This window comes from Agelaius phoeniceus, chromosome 7 (assembly GCF_051311805.1).
Source record: "Agelaius phoeniceus isolate bAgePho1 chromosome 7, bAgePho1.hap1, whole genome shotgun sequence".
Lineage (NCBI taxonomy): Eukaryota > Metazoa > Chordata > Aves > Passeriformes > Icteridae > Agelaius > Agelaius phoeniceus.
In genome coordinates this window covers 33,896,553-33,920,232 of record NC_135271.1, presented here as the reverse complement: position 1 = coordinate 33,920,232, position 23,680 = coordinate 33,896,553, and the positions used below count along the sequence as shown (strand labels likewise).

The 23,680-nt window shown below is 40.0% G+C and overlaps 1 protein-coding gene across 2 annotated transcripts in view; it reads right to left on the bottom strand.

Annotated features, from left to right (window-relative positions):
* Nucleotides 1-21,164, bottom strand: part of DPP4 (dipeptidyl peptidase 4) — a 75,262-nt gene extending 54,098 nt beyond the window's left edge. For both annotated transcript variants that reach the window (XM_077181509.1, XM_054636627.2), the window contains exons 1-12: nt 20,982-21,164; nt 20,823-20,907; nt 12,771-12,860; nt 12,105-12,199; nt 11,908-11,982; nt 9,908-9,960; nt 9,733-9,805; nt 8,450-8,570; nt 7,881-8,041; nt 5,986-6,089; nt 2,476-2,605; nt 2,286-2,330 (exon numbers count right to left, since the gene is read on the bottom strand). In XM_077181509.1, the coding sequence (XP_077037624.1) occupies nt 2,286-2,330; nt 2,476-2,605; nt 5,986-6,089; nt 7,881-8,041; nt 8,450-8,570; nt 9,733-9,805; nt 9,908-9,960; nt 11,908-11,982; nt 12,105-12,199; nt 12,771-12,860; nt 20,823-20,907; nt 20,982-20,987 (1,038 nt within the window). In that variant the 5' untranslated portion in view covers nt 20,988-21,164. The remainder of the gene's footprint in view (nt 1-2,285; nt 2,331-2,475; nt 2,606-5,985; nt 6,090-7,880; nt 8,042-8,449; nt 8,571-9,732; nt 9,806-9,907; nt 9,961-11,907; nt 11,983-12,104; nt 12,200-12,770; nt 12,861-20,822; nt 20,908-20,981) is intronic.
* Nucleotides 21,165-23,680: the final 2,516 nt, after the last annotated feature.

Below are 23,680 nucleotides of genomic sequence, written 5' to 3'. Positions count from 1 at the left end.
GGAATGAAATTGAGCTGAATGAAATAAAACTTATTTCTGTGACAAATGCCCAAAGGATCTAAATGCTAATTAGGCAACTGACACAATGTAACTGCCTCGGAGATGTTACACCCATCCTGAAATGGTGAAACAAAGCTGAAGTGATTTGCCCCTGGTCATTCCGAAAGCAATGACAGAAATTAAGTCTTTCTAACTGTGTGCTCCAAATAACCTCTCCTTGTTCCCAAGCAATATTTTTGCAAAAATTAATCTGGCAAATATTTTGCTAGCTCTTCCCTTATTTTTCAAAGTGTGACTTTCCTTTAACTCAACTGGCAAGCTCTAACAGCTGATGACCTGGAAGCCTTATACAGCAATGCAGGCTTTTCTGAGCATTCTTCGTTTAAACATAATTTCATGTCTATTAAAAAAAAAAAAAAAAACAAAATACCAAAAACCCAAAAAAAACCCAAACCAAAACCACCAACAAAAAACCTAAAAAGCTTTCCCCACCAAAACCCATAAAAATATTATTACAAAGAGAGGACTATATGTCTGTATTCTACACACACAGATAATTTACTTAAATTTTTCTACACGAGTATGTGCACATATATATATAATCTTGCAAATGTATAAAGATATTCCTTATCAGTCGAATATCATTTTATCATCCCTAAGAAGGTGAAAAAAATAAAAAAGGAATAAATATACCTATCCTATCCCCTCTTCAGTCCTCCCTACTCTCTATTTCTTTCTCAAATCCAAGAATTGTACAGTGAGATTATCATTTCTTCCAACAGCTCCTAAGAAGTGGGTTGTCTCTTTAAAAGAAACAAAAAACCAACAACCTAGTTTAGTGGCACAGACTTGCATTTTGCCCTCTCATTTTGCACAACTGTTTACAAAGTCTGCAGCTTGATCATCACATTGTCTAATTGTGAAGCCTTTGCTGCAGAGAAGCAAAATGTGTCAGCGTTAAGGCCTTCCTTTCCATATCAAATTTGACAGCAGGTGGGTTGATCTCTCATCTTCATACTGCGGATGATTTCATCCCTGCTGTTGCCTCCCTCTTTGCATTTCTTTAAACTTTCATTTTTGACTTCAAAAGTGAATTAGTGACTAAAGCATAATCAGTGTGTGGAAAATGCGGGAGTGGAAAGTGTACTCTGTGTTCTCATCAAAAACTCTGAAACTCATTTCTCCCTCCAAATCTGAACTTTTGCATCTCTGCTTCACTTCCCCCAGATCTTCTGTGTGGTTCATTAGGTGCCTACTCCCCACCATGTACAAAAGGACTGAGAGGCAGCTTGGAAAGCATCATCCAGACAGTAGCGGCTGGTTTGGCAGAAGTGCATGAAAATTTTAATCTGGCCAGTTACATTCATCTTGTCCCCACTTCTCTTCAGAGGATATTTTATGCAGGGGAAAAATAAATAAATGAGTAGCCCCAATTAAATCCTGGAATGGTTTGTTGCAACCTGATTGACTAAGAATTACCTTTGTCCTTAATGCCTTTATTCCAATACAATTCAAAGGTTACAGAATACACTTCTAAATACATTTTATTCCCTAGATCTTTCTGGAGGTAGTAGGAAGACTAGAAAGCAGGTAAACCAGAATAGCTGGCAACTCCCCAGAACAAAGGGAATTCTGAATCTGGGCTCCTGCATTTTCCCCCTACCTACTGCTACCAAAGAAGCAGGTCAGAAGCAGAAAGGAGTCTGGAAAGGGCGCTCTGCTTTTGGTAAGCTGAACAAAAAATCATAGAATGGTGTGGGTTGGAAGGGACCTTGAAGTTCATGTTGTTCCAACCCTCCTGCCATGGGAAGGGACACCTTCCACTAGACCAGGGTGCTCAAAACCCCATCCAACTTGGTCTAAAACACTCCCAGAGATGGGGTATCCACGCTTCTCTGGACAACCTGTTCCAGTGCCTCACCACCCTCCCAGTGAAGAATTTCTTTCTAACACCTAATCTGAGCCTACTCTTTCAATTTAAAGCCAGAACCTCTTGTCCTGTCAACAAGATGCACAGGTCACAGAGGGCATGATTAGAACTCCAGCTACACTGCCCTGTCAGCCCAGCCTGGGAGCTCAGAACCCACCACCCACAAAAAAATTAAGCTTAACCCCAGGTATGGGGCGACGTTTGAGATAATTTTTTCCTGTACATGTAAAACACAGCAAGCGAGAGGATTGGACCTACACACAGGAGGCACTGCAAAATGCAACAGGCTCATATGAAATTTTCATAATTATCAGAATTATTTAGCATGTAGCAGTTTTAGAAATTGAATACTCACTCTGCCAATCCAGCCAGTTGCACTTTCTTCAGTAAATTGTTTTTCCTAAGAACAAGAAAAACAAACAATCCCACAACAATTATGTTTATTTTACATCAGGCTTTATTTCTACAAAGATAAACATAGAGATATATTCTACTCCTTTCTAGTTTCATCTACCATTGCAACTCTCCCACCTAATTTCTCTTACCTTTGGACATGACCAAGTAGCATTTTCAAAGTCACAGACTGTGAGGACTGAAAAATTTTGAATTCTTCTGAGCCACTGCAGACAAATCCTTTCATCTGTCACCCATGTTACAACACTCAAATAATGATCACTGAAAACAGCAACAACATAAGATATTTAAAATCCTCTCTATAATAGCATACCATACAATTGCATTCAGCAATTCACTGAATGAGACTCATCTGGCTATTTTCATTTCAATCTACTCTTCAACAATAAACAATGATGCAAATGTAATTGAGCCATTTTTTCAACTGTTTTTGCTGCTAGTAGATGCCTTGGTTATTTTCAGAGATACAATAAAGAATTAGATGGCTCATACAAATCCACTTCCAGAAAGACTGCAATTAAATTTTAACAGATATTCTCTAATGCATAAAATAATAGCTACTCCAGGCTGTTCATAAATCTTGTACTGTGTGCATCTAGAGGAAATTCTTCTGAATATTAAGCTGTATATGCCTTAGATTAAGCAATTTTATCCTTAGCTGCCTGAAGTTGGTTGCTTGTAATTATTTTCTGAATGATAGATACTTTTGTTCAATTTAGTAGTCATTTATTTAGTTACAGTGGAGGGAGAGATCATACCAAAACCAGATATGACTATCTGAATATTTTACTTTCATCTTCAGAATACCACCCAGCTGACATGAAGGATGAAGTATCAGAAAAAAACCCCCATTTTCATGAATATTCCTGTATATTAATTTTAAAAATGCACCACATAAAATTTAGTGGCTTTGTTTACCATAACGATCTGTTAGATGTACTGTCTTTTCTTATTTTAGATCTTTCCTATCTCCTTGAAGCCTTATGAACTAAAATAAAACAAACTTCCCCTCCAAGGCAAGTATACATTTTTAACCGTAATTTGCACATTTGACTTAGTTCCAAGTTCATGTTCCCTTTTCCCCCAAAGTTAGTTAACAAAAATGTGTGGGAAGTCTTGTGATAAGAGTATCTTTCTGATCACTGCAGTTTGGGGAAGGAAACACTACAATTAGTGTGCATGGATTAAAAATATGTCAGCTGGGTATCAAAAACCTTCAGATTTATTTCTACATTATAGTTTCAAATTCATGTTTGTAAAAGGTCTATTTCTGCATTTATATTTGACTGGGATGTCAGCAGGTCATTTAATCGCTACTGCCATTGAGTCTGCAGGAGCTTGTTGGTGAAAAAAAAAACCAAAAAACCATCATTCTTCCTGTACCTATAATAGTGGTTTCCCTTGTTTTATATAAGGGGAATTAGTCCCACACTTATCACCCCTTCAAAGTGAGAGTCGTTAACAATTCTGGTGACTATAAATCATTAATCAGACAAGATGAACATTACAAGGAAAACAAACAAAACAAGTATCATTTATCGAGCTATTACAAAAACCATCTCTCCCCTGTGAGAGTGGGAATGCACCTTCAGTACTCAACACACAAAAGGTTAACTAAGCTGCAATTAACTCAAGTATAAAGTACAGTAGTTTTGCACTGCCCTTCCTCATTTGTTGTTGAAAAGGGATACTCTGCAACTACTCTGCTTAGAAGTCAGCTTATTCTAGGGTCGATAATTTCAGACAAGAAGGATCCATTCCCTTCATCCTCCTGCTGGCCAACAGGAACCCCCTGTATCCATGGTGCCAAAACCAGTGTTTAAATGCTGGATGGATTTCATGCTGGTCATTCAAGCAGAGTGTCAGGTTAAGTACCATCACATGGCAAAGCACTGCCATTCCAGATTCTGGCATTTTTTCTTGACAAATAAAACTCTTGCTCTGCAAAATAAATGAGCTGTGCCCCCTTCATATGTAGGGGTAAAATTGGTGCTCATCCAAGCTCTGGATAGTGCTGTAGCAGGCAACCATTTGCTGAGGCACTGCCCTTCAACATCCCCAGCCAGGCAGGTGGAGTGAGGTATCCCACCAACTGAAACCCAGTTTTGCTCAAAATTTAGCTCTGTGGAAGTGAAAATAGAATTTTCCATCACAAAAACTAACCTTTCCTGTCATACAGTGGTGAACATATAAATACAACGTAAATATTCAATATTTTGTGCTTCCAGAAAAAACTCCACCCAACAGCAACACTGCAAATTGCTCACCTTTTCCTACCTGTGTACTTTGCTCTTGCAAAGTTCCCCAAGACTTGTTCTGGCCACCTCAACTTTTGCAGGACACATATGGTGAGACTTGACCATTATTTGGATCAGCCACTGGGAGGAGGAGTGAATTTTGATCCTTGAACTCATCATTCAAAATTTATATTTGTATTAATCCTGACTAACAGAGTGGCAAACCAATTTTAAAATGGATGGACTCCATGTAACTCACACCTCTGTTAGCCAGACGGGTGCGAGGCTGGAAGGTAGCTGATGGTTATTCTCCTCCCATCAACTTCCATAAGGTATTAACAAAAATTAAAGAAACCCTCTAAGACAGCAAAGATCTTAATCAGTACTGAGCAAAATGTAAAGGGCTTTTAATTCTGAGGCACTGGAATTCTAGAGGAAAACAAGGCACGACAGCTATCTAACATGCAGCTCTGGCAGTGTGACTGTAAGGGAAGGATAAAGAACAACATATTCATAAGAACTTGCATCTCTGTTAACACATGGATGTAACACTGTGGTGAGGTTGAAACAGAAGAGTACTGATCTTCCAGTTATAGGCCCCCACGTATAAAATGCTGGTTTTATGCATAAGCTAACAGACCTTTGGTTTTTTTTCTGGTTTATCAGTAAAACCTGTGCTTTCATACCCATAATGTTTGTAAGTGCAAACCTCTAAAACATTTCCACAATACTGTTAAAAAGAAAAAAAAACAAACCCCAAGATTTGGGATAGCAAATTGTGAGCATGCACTTTAAATTGATGTAGCTGCTCTTTACAAAATACATTTATATCATGTTGTGCATTTCCAGTGGCATTTTGAGGAATACAATTTTCCATTTACTCTGAGAGGTGCTGATTTTCACCATCTTCCCAAAGAAAACAAACATTTTAAGTATAAATCTGAAGACATTAAAATCTGAAGACAACCATGATACCTTGCCTTAGCAAGGAATCTGCTTCCAATGAAATCAAATCTTCACTTACCATTAAGGTTTTGTTTTGTTGGGTTTTTTTTTTTCTCCAGTGAATAGAAATACATATATTATAATTTGATTATACGAAAACTTGCTCATATTAAAGTTGTACTGTGAAATGACTTCACCATAGTTAGACTCCACTGAATGTGATGAGCCAAGAACTTGTCACATTCTGAATATAACATACATGGAATATGCCATCTATATATAATCACTAGGAGGATAATCTCTGTGCAGATTTTCTCTGGTAAATCTTGTTGCTACCAGAGCCACATTAAATGGAAAAACTTCCATATACACTGAATACAGGGAGGCCACATATAAAAGCTCCTCCTCTCCCATCAAAAGAAACAATCAAATATCAAATATTTAACCTAAATTTCTCACCTTGATTCTATTTCTGCAGGTGGAAAAATTTCAACAGTCTTGAAAGCTGGAAGTAATGTGGTATCCACAATAAAGAACTGTACAGTTGGATTTGTAGCTCCTGCCTAAAAATAAAAATTTTCATTGTATTTTTGAAGAGAAATATTCTTTGTGAAGCGTTTGAAATTATAGATGAATAAGTCACTACAGACAGAAAGGGAAAACCAACCAACTGCAAACATGTGAGAAGACAAGTTCCTAAATGCAGTTTTATGACTGGTACATAAATTATCCTTTGTATTTTTTACACAGAAGTGTTAGTTATGAGTTTCGAGATAAGAAAGACTACTACATTTAGAAACAATCACGGGGCTTGCTGTATTTGACCAGATCTCATCTGACATACCACACCTAGAGAGAATCAAATCCATTGCTAACACACAGGGAAGCAGCACCTTACATGAACTAATCATGTCACAGCTGCCTGTACCACAACCAAATCTGTGACTGCAGCATGCACTGCACTATCTCTGGTGTAATGCTGCTGACAGCAAAAGAGCTCTGTCAGCAAGGGCTGCTTCTCTTGTGGTTACCCAGCCAAGCCCTCGTGGTGACAGCTAGGTAGCTAAACTTGATCCACCTCCAGAAGTCAGCAATATTCCAAACAAAAGGGGTTTGTAATAAAATGTGTAATTTAGATTGGCAATTCATTCTACACCTTTGTCTCTTCTCAGGGGCCGTGCTCAGGACTGCAGCTGTCAGTGACCCTTCTGGGGGAGGCTCCAAGGGCACAGGCCACGTGCTCCAGGACCTTTGGGAAGGGTAGGGAGCGACCATGGCTGCTGCTGAGAAAGCTGAGCTTGGCATAAAGACTGCAATTTCTCCAGCAGACAGCTGTACCAGATAAGCAATAACTGGCTGTATCATCTGTCCTACCCCGTTAATCAAGACTGAGAATAACTTCCTGGGATGGCCAGATCATCATGGATTGAGGCAGGCAGGGCATGCCGATGCCTTAAGCAACACAGAGTATAAAATACCAGGGGTGAACAGAAAGAGCTAAAATGATGGACTTGAGATGATTTCAACCCATCTATTCCTTCCCAGCAATGGAGATGCCCAGCAGTGTGATGGTGAGTGTATTATGGAGGCCAGCTATGAGAACATGCTTGTATTGACACTCAGCAGGGTAGTGCAATTGTTGTACTCGAAGTGTAATTTGTACTTGCTTTATGTCTTAAGTGCATTGCTTAGATAAATCAAAATCCTGTATAACATCAAATAAAAGGTAAATCCTGTATTAAATACGAAATCCTCCCCACATGGAGCACATGAAGGAGCACTCTGCACTCTGACTCTCATCCCATTCAGCCCAGTGTCAACTGCGCCATGAGCAGTGGGCATAAAGTCATGTGGAGAGGAGGGGCAAGGAGCTCCTTGCACTAAAGCTTTCACTCTCACAGCTAAAACTGGAAGAGCTTAAGGTGTGGGCAAAGGAACTCCTTTAGCAGATTCCTCCTCTTCCTCTCAATACAGGAAACTGAAAATGCTACATTAGCTGAAGAAGATTCCATTATCAATACCATGCACAACACTAAGCTAATGTACTTGCCTGATGCCTTGTACCAGCTTAGCCCCCTGAGAGATTTTTTTATCACAACATCTACTCACTACCTCTAAATTTTATAGTGAAACAACAAAACCTTAAATCATACTTTTTATTCCTCCCTCTTTTTTCTTTCCCCTGGAGATAATAAAATACTTTAACATTGCCAGATGCTGTTGACTTCAGAAAGAGTAATCACAGCAAGCTGTTGAGGAGAGACAGACAATATTTTCATTAGCAGAAACTGATTAAATGAGACTACTCTCTTAATGAAACTGCAGAACAAACATGTTTAATAAATAACACAGACCTTGGGATATGGGATTTTAATGGTCTTTGGATACTGCAAGGTGTCTTCAGAATAAAAGGAATACTCTATAACAGGGACTTCTGTATCATTAAAGGATGCATATGCCAAAAAATTGCCATTTGGAGACCACCACAGAGCAGAATGGGTGCCAAACATTTCCTCTGAAAGAGATGCAAATGTATTTAATTTATAATTGATAAGTCGGCTCTTCAATCCTAGGTGCTGTTCTCATTAGTTTTTAATAGGATTTTTTAAAATTGAAGTTCAGATACTAAAATGCAGACTGTTTGTTGGGGTTCTGAAATGAGACATTAGATCAATGTTTATAATCTATCATGTGAAGCTAATTCACAATAAAATTTCCAGTGACACAATGCTAACTAGGCAAACTCATATATATTCTTAGATCACACTAGTCAGGTATTAATCCCAGATAAGGATGCATGTTTCTTTTAAAATACAGGGTTTGATTAATTTGAATTTTTCAGTGGTAAGGAATGAGATAACAATTACAATAAACCAAAGTTTTTACATAATAATGGAAAGTAAAACTTGATTGATGTAGTTACCTTCATAAACCCAGTCTGGTATTCCATTGAAAATTTTATTTTCTTCTCCATTTTTAGTGATTTGCACAGCTTCTGCTGTTGGTGAAGCTTTTACATAAACATTATTATTCCAAACATATGCCTGCAAAACATCATTGTGATAACAATTACTATTACAGTAAATCTTACTTCCTTCTTTATTTCATCTACTGGGCAGAAGATTTACAACAGATGACAAAAAACATCTTTAAAAGCTGCATTTCACCAAACAGCCTTGATACTTAACAAACTTGGAATTACTAACACAAATCAGGGTGAGCAGTATAACTTCAGGCCAAGATGCAAAACACCAAATCAAATATGAAAAGTGATATGACTACTCTATATTGAGTTTTGAAAATCTTGCAACTCATTTTCTCCAAAATACAAACTCATTTTCCTTCATCAGAAGTTTTCCACTAAATTTTATTTCAAAGAAAACTATCGGGGCTTAACATTCACTGTGGTCTCAGTGCTGCCAATAGCTCTGCAAAGCTGGTACATTTCTTCAGCAGCACTCAGAACTCTAGTGTTTGGCACCTGCCTGCCTCTCTGATCACCCCTGGTTCTCATCTCCAATAACTGAACAACACAGTTTCATTCCAGAACTTTGCTCCGAGATGCAGAAACTCTTTTCATCTTCCTTTGCTTCTGTTGCTGGTCTTTATAATTGACATACAAATTCACTAAGCAATAAGAATAAATGAACACCACATTGCCCTGTGGCAGTCTAACACACAACACAAGGAAGGCACAAGCCTTGCAAATGTGGTGGTTGGCACCATTGACATGGACTGAAGAGGAGAGGAGAAAGAAAACAACAGTGGGAAAGAGTACAAGACAGATTTTAATCCTCTAATCCCATTACATGCATCCATCAAGTAAAACTTCATCAATTTTTGTGTAATTAGAAGATAAAAATCACAGAGTGATGATTAAATAGACAGTTGTAATGCTGCTGTCTTTGAAAAGGATGAGCTACTGTCTGCAACTGTAAAAACACAAAGTTCCTGTGCATTTGTGCATTTCATGACTGCTGGGGCTACTAGTTACTTTCAGGAATGCATTTTCATTAAAGAACAAAAGAAAACACACAGAGGAACTTTGGAGTCTTTCCAGCTACAGTAGTCAATTTTGAGACTAAAGTTCAGCTACTTTACCTAGCAGTAGGAAAGTACCAAAACTTCAAGGGTACAGACAACATGAGGTTCCATGTCATGTGTAGGAAAATGACTCTATATAAAGTTTTATTTTTCTTTACTAACCAGCTTATGACCAACAGGTGACCAGGATATATACTGCGTATCATTAGGTAGTAGTCCATCATCTAAGATAGAACTGGAAAAACAAAAACAAAATGCAGCCAGGAGAAATCAGTGAAATTACATTTTAGTGCAAAATGAATGTTAAAACAACATTTTATGTGCAAAAATTACTGACCTGCTACTGAAATTATAGATGTGATATGAAGCTGTAAAGGAATGCCTCCACAACTGCAAAAGAATTATTTTAATATTAAAGAAAATAAATTTCACCAGGTTTCACATCTCTTGCAGCCTGAATTACCCCTAAAGCTCTCCTTGTGATTTTTATTAAGATATTTAATATTATTTTTATTAAGATTAGAGAGAACACAATGAACATACAAGGGTAACAGATCCCTACCAGGTTTAAGGAAAGACTAAAGAATTTCCACTCTTCTGGGGTCATCACTTAAATACACTGACTGAGGCCATTGACTGACTAATGACAGAGCTACAGATGCCATAGATGCTGCAGATTTTCAGAAACCCTTGTAGCTACATGGCAGACTATCATCAGTGTGCAGTTAACCCTCCTCCTTGTGCTTTACTGGCTCATTTCCTGTTTCCTGTCTCATTTTTCATGTTGTATTATTTAACTTGGCATCTTATTTTATAATAGCTCTCACAAGTCCCAGCAGTATGTCTGCAGCATTTCCTCCACTACCAGGGTGACCTATTCCCATTCATACTGTCACAGAAATAAAACCCTTCTTTGAGTAATCTGCCTCTTGAAATCTGTATCGCTCTGTGGGCACTTAACAGAGAGAAGGATGATGATGATAATGCACACACATTTAAACATGTTCACTACGTGGGGCTGGAGAGGTTTGATTCAGCCCACAGCACTGACATATTGCAATAATGCTCCCTTCTAAGAGGGTTCTTGGATATTTGTATGAAGATATAAACCAACAACTTAGTACTACACAGCCAGATGGCTATTACATAACAAGTGTCTACATCCTCATGATTCATTTTGTTACTCTCTTCCTTTGCAATAAAGATTAATAATAACAGAACTTTCAATCACACTGTTATATAAAGGTTAAAATATCTTGCTTCAGCATTGAAACAAAATTAACTCTTATGAATGCAACAAGTAAATACTACAAAGCAATAAATTACAAGTAGAGGAGATATGTAGGGTGGCTGGTAAAATATTAGGCATTTTGTGGCCTTTAATGATGAGTGAAGAGCGAAATAATTCTGAACAATTCAGAAAAACAAAAGCTAGGAGGCTTAGGAGGATCCAGCATGGAAGCTAAAACTGAAAAAAAATTGATGACTGAGTGCACAGACTGCATCTGGCACTGCTCAAGAACCACTCTGGGACTGCAAGGCCAGGGCATGTAGACAGTGTTCAGTGACACAGTGCTCAAGTATTTGCACAAGTTAGCGCTGAACTTTTTACAAACAGAACAGGCACCTCTCTAGAAAAAGGAAAGAACAACAAAGTCAGCGGTTTCTCAGAGCACAAACTGCACAGCAAATGATCACCACCATTAGGCTTCTCAATTGGCACCCAGAGCCAGGTTCTCATGCCACCTGGCATAAATGTGGGCTGATCTCTGTTGCACGGTTCAGCACCGTGCCAGGATGAGGCATTCTGCTGCAGGCTTTTCATGTGCTCGCTGACAGGAGGCAACAGGGACACACAAGCCCACTCCAAGCACAAGCCTTCTTTGAAGCACATGCAGATTTTCATTCACCTCAGCTTTAAACTCTTACCTCCTACCACCACAATGTAACAACCACATATATATATATAGCACACATATACAAGCAGATGTATACCAGCATATCTACTCATCACTTCTCCTTACCCACACAACTCCTGGGACGGCCATGCCTATCTACTCTCCTAGATTGTCTTCCCAGATAAACCATCCAGCCTTGTTCTCCTTGCAATAACTCTACATCCACTTTTTATCCAGATGATTTTTTTCCCTCGGGCAGTCAGCTCTCTTCTGCCAAGCTCACAGATAATACCAGTCTGTTCTCCTCCTGCCTGCTCAACTTGACTGTGCCCTTACATTCATCCATCCTCCTGCATTTCCCTCACGTTCTCTCAGCCTCTCAGTTGTTCCCAAACCTTTATTTTCCAGTTTCATGCTCAGTTGTAAAGTGCACTTGTACCTTTGTATAGCTGTATTGCAGAAGAGCAAACTTTAGGTCAGGAGACAATATAACAGTGCTTGCCTGGTACTTATCCTGTCAACAAAGGAAGGGCAAAAGAAACACATTAAGCACTGATTCCAAAGACTATGCAGAACAAAATATGAAATCCAATACCTTTCCCAATGTCTGCATATATTACATATAAGTCAACGTACTAAAGTTGTATTTGCCAGGATTAATGTGGATGTTCCATTCTCAGCACTGATACACAGGATGTCCCCATTATCTGTTTTGTGAAGATACTGATTTCCTAAAAGCACAAGAGAGATGACAACAAGAAGTAAGTAAAATGCTCATCAGTTACTTCTATTTGCCCTTTATGCTTTTAAGCAGGAAATAAATCCCAAAAATCTGCTTAATGCTGTGTTTCCCAATTCTATAATGAATGGATGCTTATAGCACAAGAATGTTCACAAAACGTAATCGTGGAGCCCACAGCATCCACCTCCCAGCATCCCTTTCCCTTGGGGCACTTGACATGCTCAGAAGGAAAAGCAGCCTGCATCTCCCTGTTCTCTGGCAGCCCAGAGCACAGGAAGCTGACACACCTCAGAGGGCATCATGCTTCTACCCTAAAGCACAGGAGTAAGTATGCTCTTTTAGCAGTAGGAGAATATCACTTGCCATGAAACATGAGCACGTTTCTAAGGGAAACAAGGAATCAACCCTTTGAGCTACGTGCTGTTCTATAATGGCACAATTAAATAATTGACTTTTTTTCAGAATACAGTAGTCACCTCAGCATGAGGTGACTGCTAGTGGTACATTGCTGAAGGTAGCACATTTTCTTGACGTTCAAGTTGTATGTATGAATGAATTACCTGAAATCCACTCCAAATTATGTGTTTTGTACTTATAGTCATTGTTCAAGTAATTCTGTAGAGTGTACGTCTTTCCTGAAGGGGTCTCTTCTGAAAGAAACAGATGGAAGAGAGATTCTGATCTTTGCTGAAAATTGTTCCACCCCAGCTTCTTAACCTGGCTACTGAGTGGATTTTTGTTGCTGGTTATTAAAGTGTTTTAGCTAACCGTCTCTAAAGTAGTAGCAGTGGGAAGGCAATAAAACTTTATTGCAAGGTAAATTCAGCAAGCATAAAATAAAGGAGCGTCAGCAAGGTCACTCAACAAACTCATGGAAATGAAAATACCTTTCTGACAGTGAAAACAATTACCAGAAGACCTCTGGCTCTCTTACCTCAGCAAACATGGACTCCTCAAAAGCTGAAAAGAAGTGATCTTTGTGCCTTTCTCCCCACGCTCACTCTAGGAAGTTCACTGCAAAGCCCCAGTTGCTAATAGTCGCAATTGTGAATCATTTGCTAATCCTTAAGCTCAAATTTCAGAAATGCCTCAAATAAAAAAACCCTAAAAATCTGAGAAGCAGTAAAATATTCAGGGAGGTCTAATTAAAAAAAAATAAATAACAAACACTTCCTGATAAAATTATGATGAAATAATTGATTAAATATTTATCCCTCTTTTGATGTGATTTTCACCAAGGTATCTTTAAGTTCATTTTAGCATTACGATTTTGATGGGAGAATTAAATCTAAGTAACTGCCTTAGTCTGAAAAGACCAAGTGAAACTTTGAATCTAATTAAGCTAATGAGTTTGGTCATCAGCTTCAGCTGCAGTCAGCTTCTATGTAAAGTATTTCTTTCTCACTGCTTGCAGTGCACAAGCTACTTTTTCCAAAGTATGACAAGTAGTGACAACAATAACAACAACTCATTCTGTGAGTCTTTGTGATTCTTTTCTTCCGAAAACAAACACTACAGATTTTAAATTCAGGAGTGCAATTCTCTCCCTGTCCTGCATCCTCCCTTTTTTTTTTTTATTAAAAAAAAAAAAAAATTAATTTTTAAAAATGGAAACCTAAAATCTACCTTCATCTACCTGCACATACCCTTTTACCTACAGGTTCCAGAAAGGAAGGAATTTTAATTTCAATTGGCTAAATCAAGACTAGAAAAAAAGCAACTCATAAAAACACTCAAGTACAGATGTGGTGACTGATCAACCAAGGTGCAAACCTGCCCAATCAATTCTGAGACTCGTCTTTTGGATACTTTTAAACACACTGCCTTCACTTTCCTGCAGGTTGGATACCTGTGACATCTGGAACAGCACATGAAGACATTCATATCAGCTATTACAGCTTTACTCTCATTTCCAAACAATATAAACTGTATATATACAGCACAGACTGTACAACTACCACTGCAAGAGAGGTAACAAACAATGATTTTAGCCTAAAATGCTCAGAAAAGATTAAAAAATACTTGCCCGTTTCCCTTTGAAATGTGACTCTTTAAAAAAATTACTAGGCTGGATTTATTGCTCTTGAAGTTTCTGTGAGAATATTAATTTCTCAGGTTATTTATTTAACTGAATATTTAATTTGATGGATTATGAACAAGTGGGTATTTAATATTCATACACAGTTGTCTAGTTGGGAATATGACTTCTTCCTAATCGAGAAAGTGTCATTTTCAATCAGAGGGGCTTCAGAAAGCAACAAACTCTCTCTTGGAAAAGGAGAAGCAATTTAAGACAGGTGGCTGATGAACAGGTTTAGGGATTTTTCCAAACTGATGAATGTTTTTCTCCGTGGTGACATACATATTTTGCTAAGGTCTCATTACTAAAAATCAGGACACTATTAAGATTTGTTGGCTATGTATAAAATTAAAATTTCATTTTCTGTCAACACCTTCCACATAGTATCTGAATATGAAAACACACGCCAAGCTGTAAGGGTACAGTCATAGAAGTTCTAGTTGAAGCATTTTCTTAATCTACAAGGTAGGCCATTACCAGTATATTCTTACTTATCCACTTTGTGCCACTGACCCAAGATACTCAACATACATTGAATTCCAAATTTTGGTTCTTATTGTTCTGATTCCATTTGAAAAGAAAAGTCAAACAGGATTATTTTGGCAGAATAAATCAATTGCTGATATTCAAAGCATTTTATTGGCTTTGAAGATGGTATACAGGTCAATGGATGTTTATATTTTAGCAAAACTGCTTCTTTCACTCAGGCTCCTCAGAGAGGCTGCATTTTCTTGTTATTTTTCTTTTTCAACAATTCAACATACAGACTTATTTTTCTAAACTCCCAATGATGAGCTTCCAATGACCAATACTTGGGCCAGTTCTGTTTAATAATCTTTATCCATGCTTTGGATGGGGGAATTGAGTTCATCCTCCTTAAGTTCGCGGACAACACCAAGTTGGGCAGGAGTGTTGCTCTGCTGGAGGGCAGGAGGGCTCTGCAGAGGGATCTGGACAGGCTGGATCAATGGGCTAAAGCCAACTGCCTGAGGTTCAGCAAGTGCCAGCTCCTACACCTGGGTTACAACAGCCCCAGGAAGTGCCACAGGCTGGGCAGAGTGGCTGGAACGCTGCCCAGCAGAAAAGGACTGGGGGTGCTCTCAACACCAGGCTGAACATGAGCCAGGGTGTGCCCAGGTGGCCAAGAAGGCCAGCAGCATCCTGGCCTGGATCTGGAATAACGTGGCCAGCAGGAACAGGGCTGTGATTGTCCCCTTGTACCTGGCACAGGTGAGGCCACACCTCGAGTGCTCTGTCCACTTCTGGGCCCCTCAATTCCAGACAGACCTGGAGGTGCTGGAATGGGTCCAGAGAAGGGCAATGGAGCTGGTGATGGGTCTGGAATACAAGTCCTATGAGGGTGGCTGAGGGAGCTGGGAGTGTTCAGCCTGAGAAGAGGAGGGTCAGGGGGAATGGTATTGCTTTCTACAACTACCTGAGAGGAGGCTGTGGTCAGGTGGGGGGCTGGCTCTTCTCCCAGGCAGATAGTGACTGGACAAGAGGAAATAGCCTGAAGCTGTGCCAGAGAAGGTTCAGGTTGGACATCAGGAAGAATTTTTTCACTGAAAGGGTTGTTAAGCATTGGAAAGGAGTGCCCAGGAAAGTGGTGGAGTCACCATCCCTGATAATGTTTAAAAGATGACAAGGATGTGCTATTGTTTAGCTGATAAAGTGATGTTCAAAGGTTGAACTTGATGATCTTGGAGGTTTTTCCCAATCTTAATGATTCTGTGATTCATCTCCACCCTGGTCTGACTCCTGACAGTACATTGGTATTTCCACTGGCATAATGATATACGGGAATAGTTACATCATAATACCCCTGCTACAACAGTAAAACTGTAAGGCCTTCTGCAAAGAAGTCTCCCAATCGTTTACATAAGCAGTACTCATACAAAGTTGATAAACAATTCTGTTTGAATTTTGAAATTTCCTATTAATATGCCACCCTCTCTTAAGAGAAAAACTGAGTTGGTTTCTGCAGGTGTGAGGTGCTGACATTGTTTAACCCAAGTTGGCAACTAAGTACCACTCCCTTCCTTCCTCCCTCACCCTCAGTGGAGATGGGGAAGAGAATCAGAAAAGATAAACCCATAGGCTGAGGTAAGAACAGTTAATGATTGAAATAAAAATAAATATAATACTCCTAATAATAGTAATAATATTTATAATGAAAAGGAAAGCAAGAGGAATAAAACCCAGGAAAGACAACTGATGCAAAATACAATTTGCTCACCACCCACTGACCAATGTCAGCCTGTCCAGGCAGCAATGGGCACCTGGCAGCCAATCCCCCAGTTTATATGAGCATGACACTATGTGATGTGAAATACTCCTTTGGCCAGGCTGGCTCAGCTGTCCTGGCCATGCTCCCTCCCAGCTCCTTGTGCACCGCTTTTCTGGCAGAGCCTGGGAAACTGGTGTCCATGACTTAAGGGTAAGCACTACTTAGAACAACCAAAAAACATCAGTGTGTTATCCACATTATTCTCATACTGAATCCAAAACAGAGCACTGGACTGGCTACCAGGAGAAAATACCTGATTCCCAGCCAAAACCAGGACAAGTGTAAAGCAAACAAGAATCTAACAATTGTGTAAGCTTTATGGCATGTTGTATCACCATACTAAAATGGAACCATGTTGAGAAATTACTTTTGGCATATGTTTTGGTTATTCTCCAGTGTCAAGGCTCATTTTCCTAATTTCCATGTGTAATTTAAAAAGAAAAGGGGCAAGAAATGGACGGACTTTAAACCATGGTAAACAATAAAAGCAATAATATTGGAAGCTTTACTGCATGTTTACCACTACCAAGAGAGACAGGAAAAACCATATAAAGGGAAAGACAAGTGCAAGCATGATGTTCATGTAATAACAAGAAAGGGAGAGAGAAATTATAAAAAACAGAAAAGGTGAATGGTTATTGCCATTTTAAAGTGAAGGCAGAAGAGCAAGAATGATCTGCAAGCAAAGCATGTAATTTAGGAGCAGCAGGAGAGATGCAAGGGAATCCTGGCTGATTCAGTGGTCAGAAAAGTAAGAGACATTTCAGGCTAGTTTTTCCAAATCTGCTGTATCCCCATTTCTTTTCCAACCTGTAAAAGAGTACTCTAATTCTTCCCCCCTCCTGTATACTCCAGCCCCCAGTTACTATGTGACAGTTAGAGACCTGATTTTCAGCAAAAAAAAAAATTGGTAGAAACTACTTTGCTGGCTCAGGACAAAGACTCACTTAATCCAGAATTCTATCCAATACCCAGGGGCTGATACAGGACATTCAGAAGAGACCACAACCAAATGTGAGTGCTATGACACCTCCTGGAGCAGTTCATCCAAAAGCCACTCCATGGGGCTGCAGAGAGCTCCCTGGAGGGATTTAATCATTAACCTGGTAAATCAACCTCTGGAATCTCTCTCAAATTTACCCCATCTCATGCAAAGGAAGGAAATAACAGCAGAAGAGTTCTATAGATAGCAGTCTACTGTTGATAATGGGGTTTCATATTGTATTACTCAGCATTTGAATTAGGGTAGATAACTGAGTTAAATGACAGTTACAGAAGTCAAGGACATGTAGCAGGAAAACATGTCCATTCCCTATCTTTTCACACTCACACAGAACACTCAGGCACCTTAAGGTCATTAACTTTTGCAAGACCTGCTGTGCTCTTCCAGCCTCTCCTAGGCACACTTCTATCAAAAGACCACAAAAGCTTCTCATTTAGCGAACATCTCACCTTTAGAGAATTACAGCTGTGAGTGAAGAAACCTGGCTTGTGGACAGGCAGCTGTATGGGACCCTCACTCTAAGGCTGCCTATGACTTGCTCATGGCAGCAGAATAATAGCAAACACTGAACCGTCTCCTTGCTGCTCCCAGCATTGGCTGCTCATCCTCCCACCCCTGGTGTTCCTGCCCAGCTCTAAGGAGACCTGCAGTCAAAGAAGTGGTAAAGGTAAATACAGACATGGGAGGTTTCAATCTGCCTTTTGCATGGAAGGTTATAGGAGAAAAAAAAAACCAACAACTGTGAGAAGTGTAAGCAAATTGGTGAATCATGAACAAACAGACCAAATATGTTTTTATAAAATATTCATGCTTTAAGGGTAACAACTTGTTGCTGTAGTCACCTGTTGGATAGCTCCTCAAAGCACAACAATGCTTTGATCAACAGACTTCAAATACAAACCCCAACGCTGTTTTGAAATTAAACTGTTTGATGAAAGTAGCCCCATGTGGTTATTAAATATAAAATGAAGTGTCAAAATAGGCAGTGGGCCTAAATGAAATATAGAATTTTGTACAGAGTTCTGTCAGCAGACCCTCCAAGTAAATGGCTGCACCTCAAATTAGGGAACTACTTCACAAATTTAAGTCATCACTATTTGTCCATGCTAAGTGTCTGCAAGAAAAGAAGCAGAAGTTCTGCTTGCAAGGCCTACAGGCCAGCCAACAAGTCAGAACTCTGCTGGAGAGGCAAAATTCCACTACCTTTCACTGCACTGGAGACCACTTCTCCAACTAATTATGTGCTGCATGAATACTAAGCTTATGAAATGAAAATAATTTGAGAAGCATGGCAGGGAAAACAGCTGCAGACCATAGGTAAGAAGTTCAAACTCAAAATTATCTGTTTATATCAATAAGTGTCATATTCACTCCCTGTACAATGCTTGAAACATTGGGATGAAATGAAAACTATTTGACTGCAATTAGAGGGATTTTTATCAGAGCAGACTTTGATTTCACATAGTCACAGTCACATGAGCTGCTCCTTCCCAAAGCAGTTTTACCACTTTTCATTTTGTACTCAATCATCTGCATGGCCCAAGAGGCATCCATAGCTACATGTGCTGTGGTTGTTCATTAAAGCCCTATAATCAAACTAGTGATTAATTGCCCTAACCTATAAATTACTACTTTATGAGTACACCACCTGTACACTCTCAGCTAACAGAAAACATCTGTTTAGCACCCTCCAGTCAAAAATTCAAAAGAACTCTGCAGTTCCCAAACTACAATGGTCACAGTTGTTCAGATGTTACTGCTGGCCTGATTTGTGAAGAGACAGGAATTCAAGTTTTTGAACTGGGACCACTCCATCTCAATCCTTATTTTACCCAGAGGGACTTAATGAACCACCTGGGTGTGTTCTCTATGCCTTAATTTGAACCAACAGTAAGAAGTCTGACACACTGTTGTACTCTTTTATAACCAAAGGAAACAAGCCAAGGCTGACAGCATGGTGGTATTCTGTGTATCGTAGAACAGAAATGCCTCTTTGAAGTAAAATTAATTTACTATGTAACTGAATGACTGATCTTGAATTGCAGCCACTTCTAGAGGAAAAGAACTCCTATGCTACAACTCATGAAAGAAGAAAACCCACTTTATTTACAGAAAGACATAGCATTGGCATCAAGATAGACAAGTACGAACTCTTCAGCAGAGTTCAGGCCTGCATACTGAATTCTTTCACTAGGTGTTATGCCTGCACACATCCATCTGATAAGTTATCAAGACCCTTTCTCTTGCTCTTCCCCACTTGTGAAATTCAGAGTATTTTTTGTCACCTCAAAAATCTGCTTTTTTTTGAGATAAGTGGCAAAAAGCTGCCCAAAAATAAGAGAAAACAGACTCAGCATCCACTAATGGAAGTTTCAGCCTAGAAGGCATATAACTCAGATATCTGGACTTTGAAAATCCAGTTCTGAATGACTGTGATATTGATATTAATATTAATAGAGCTGAACTGCAAAACAGTTTAATGTAAATTATGCCACAGGAGCACCAGTGACACAAGCTCCACCTCTTTAACCAACACAACAAAACCCCCCAACTTTCTGCACACATAAGCAATTTCCCAGCACATCGTCAAGATCCACTCACACATCTTCACTTCTTTTGGGGTGCACTTCTCGGACCTAGGTCTAGTCTAGAAACCTCCCCTTAGAGTGTGCTGTGCTGGCTATGCATATCCCGACGGCTCAGCTGTTAATCACAGCACGAAACGAGAGCAGCTCTGTCCTACCAGCTGAAAGCACTGCTTGATCAGGATTTAATGCTGTTCCACATTAACCTCCAGAGCGACCAGGGCGACCTGGAAATTGCTAACTGGTCGGAGTCCAAAAACTCATTCAGAACCTTTCTGTACTTTTCTGACCTCTGTAACTGCGCTGTTTATATAATTTCACTCAATGGTGTTAACAAAATTGTGCAAACAAAGCAAATGAGAGGGAATATAATCTTTTCAATACACTCTAGAAAAATTAGCAATTGTCAATTTACTGCTGGCTCGAGAGCCTTTGGCGACAGTAAGAACAGAAAATGGTGAAAACGACAATGCTTCTGACTATTATCAACAAACAAGAAGATTAAGAGACTTTTTAATTGTCCCTGCGCCCCCCACCCCCTCAGGTGAGACGGCCGTACCTCCCGGTTTCCCGGACCCCGTTCCCTGAGGCAGAAACTTTCCGCAGAACTTTCCCCGCTCCGCAGCGCGCCCCCCGCCCCGCTCCCCGCGCACTTACGGCGGGTGAGCAGCACCAGGGGCACGGTGATGACCACCACAACCACGGCGACCCCCAGGATCCCCAGCAGCCACTTCAGGAAGCTCTGCAAGACAAGTCCCGTCAGCCGCCAGCGGCGCAGGCCCTGCCCGCGCTGCCGCCCACCGCGCCCTCACCCACCGGCATCGCGGAGCGGATCCGGGCAGAGCCGAGCGGAGCCGAGCGGAGCCGAGCCAAGCCGAGCGGAGCCGAGCCAAGCCGAGCGGAGCCGAGCCAAGCCGGGCGGAGCCGAGCGCGCTGTGGCTCCGCAGCCCCCGCGCTGCCCGCGGGGCTCCGCTCGCGAGCGGCGCCTGGGCGGGGGCGGGCTGGGGGCGGCTGAAGGGGAGCGGCAGGCGCTGGGCGTTGTGCAAGATCCCGGCGCTCCGCGGGGGGAGCGGCGCTTTCCCCGTCTGCTCGCAGCCCGGCGGCGCGGGACACAGCCGGACGCGGCAGGAGAGACTTGGGACACCGCGGGGAGTTCTGTCGGAAATCAGATAACGGCCCAGAAAGTGAAATGCCTTCAAACGCTGATGGAAAACTCCCAATGTTTTGATAACACCGGCATTTCTTGTTAATTTCCTGCTCTTTGAACTTCTTTTTCTAGCAGTCATGAAAAAACAGATAAAATTGCAGGAAGGGCTTATATTTATAGTTTTTTGGCACTGGAGATAGATGTGTAAGTCTGCTAAGTGGGTCTTTAAATTAAAATCAGAAAATGGAAATATAGGACAAAAGTTTAAAATTTAGTGTTGAAGATGACCCTTGTGTATGACATAAAACAATTCCCTTTCCAAGGAGAGTTTTGAGTATGTGCTGAGAAAGTAAGACAAATTGTTGGAAAAGACAGAATAACCTGTAAATCAAAACTGTAAAGCTTTTGATTGTTTAAAAATCCGAGTCTTACCCGTTATTAAAAAAACTGTCTGAGTTTCTAAATTATATTAAGAGCTCTAGCCTCCAAAACAATAATTGTAAGTCGTGCTTTTTGTTTTATCCATGTTAGATTTTCCTCCTCTAATTGCAGAACACTAGTAGCTACCAGAGACAGATGCAGGTATTTTATGAGTTGCGAAATGTAACAGAAAAAGTATGTGATCTGCTGAAGCAAGATTTCAAGTCAAGGGAAATAGCAAATGTTCTTAGTCTTGCCTTCAAAGAGCTTGTCAAAGCTTTCAGAAAGGTAATGCTGCTTGCTCCTTCATTCTGCTTCTGCAGACGGAGTACAGCATTTAATATTTTACTGCTCTTTCTTAAGCAAACTGTGTCTGAAAGTGGGAAAATAGCTTTTTGTGATAAAAAAGTCTCCTTTAGTATAACCAAAGTGTTTACAAACATTAAGGATGTGTCTGGGAGCTAACAGACTTCATCTAGGGACAAACATGTTCTTGCTCATTGTTGTATACCATGCTCCTCGAAGGTAGCAGCTGGTACTAGTTACAAATTTATGCTGTGCTGGCAGTATTGGGTTACCTTAGGAAGGTCATTAATGTGCCCTGACAGTGGTTCCAGGTAGCACAGTGTACATTTACCATGCAGCATCTGGCCTACTGCAATTTCACAGTTTGCTAATCACTAATCTCTGAATAGATAGGGCCTCTTCTATAAAGTAAAATCACAGCGAAATAACAGTGCTTTACATTACTTTTCAAAGTAGCATCTCATTATATGGTGTAAGATGCATGACCAATGTTTCAGAATGTCTTACAGCTCCACTTAAATATCAATCTGCTATACTGTGCATCTGTTTGTCTTATCAACAATCAAAAAGGAAAATAAAACACCACCACCCCTCACCCCAGGGTGAATTTTCCTTTTCCTAGTGAGTAGGAATCACAACATAGATATAATTCAGTCAATCTGTGCATTTCTCCCCCCTAAACATTTAAGTAGTGATCATCACAAAGTCTCAAAATGTATAGTCAAATTATGTCAGTCTTGTGAAAAAATGTACCTGAATATTTTGTAGCTTTTCACAGTCAATTTGCAGTTTAGTAATATTTTGAGAGGTTATCTACCATGTTTTAGAGTTTCTCAGTGGTGAATTCTAAGGAGAATAAAGGAGCAGTACTGTCAATGCATATGGCTGGTTTCTGTGGGAACATAATTTTAAGTGCTTTTGGAAATATGGGTTCCTCTGTCTAGATCAAATTTTTAGCAACCTACAGTGCCTCTGACTGTGGTCATGCCAGAGGGATTTACAGGACCCAAATCTGTAGGCAGAACCATCTGAGTGATTCAGTAATAGTCAGTAAAGCAGAATATGTTTTCCATTGAATTGTAAAAATTCCTAACAATGATTCTCTACAACTCGAAAAAAATCTCAAGTTCCTCCTGAGTGATCAAAACCCTCATGATCCCAAAAAAATATTGTTATGGTCATGCTTCTGGTTCTCAGTCAGATTGTCTTTTGCGATAGCCTGAGACTTAAAAAAGTTCTTCCAGCTAAGTATTTCAAGTTACTTTATACTGTGGTGTTCTTTTGTAATCAGATATGTATTAGCACCATGCCAAGAAATTAAACAAATGACTATCCAGCAGTGGCTACTACATGATGAAATTTGAGAAGCTGTAGCTTCCTATTGTATGTTCAACACAGTGGTATTCATAAAGAAGTTGCATGATTGCAAGGAGCTACTGACTAGAAAAGAATGAAAATACAGCTTTCAGCCTGAGGCTGACCTCCCAAACAGCTGGGGGATCTGCCAGATGCAATGTCTTCCTCAGACTTCTAGCCTCAGTAAAACTCAAGACTTTGTTAGACATCTGTTTATATATACATCCAGAGCCTTTCCTCCAGAAATATCTGGAAAAGTCAAACTGCAAGAATGGAAAACTTAAGC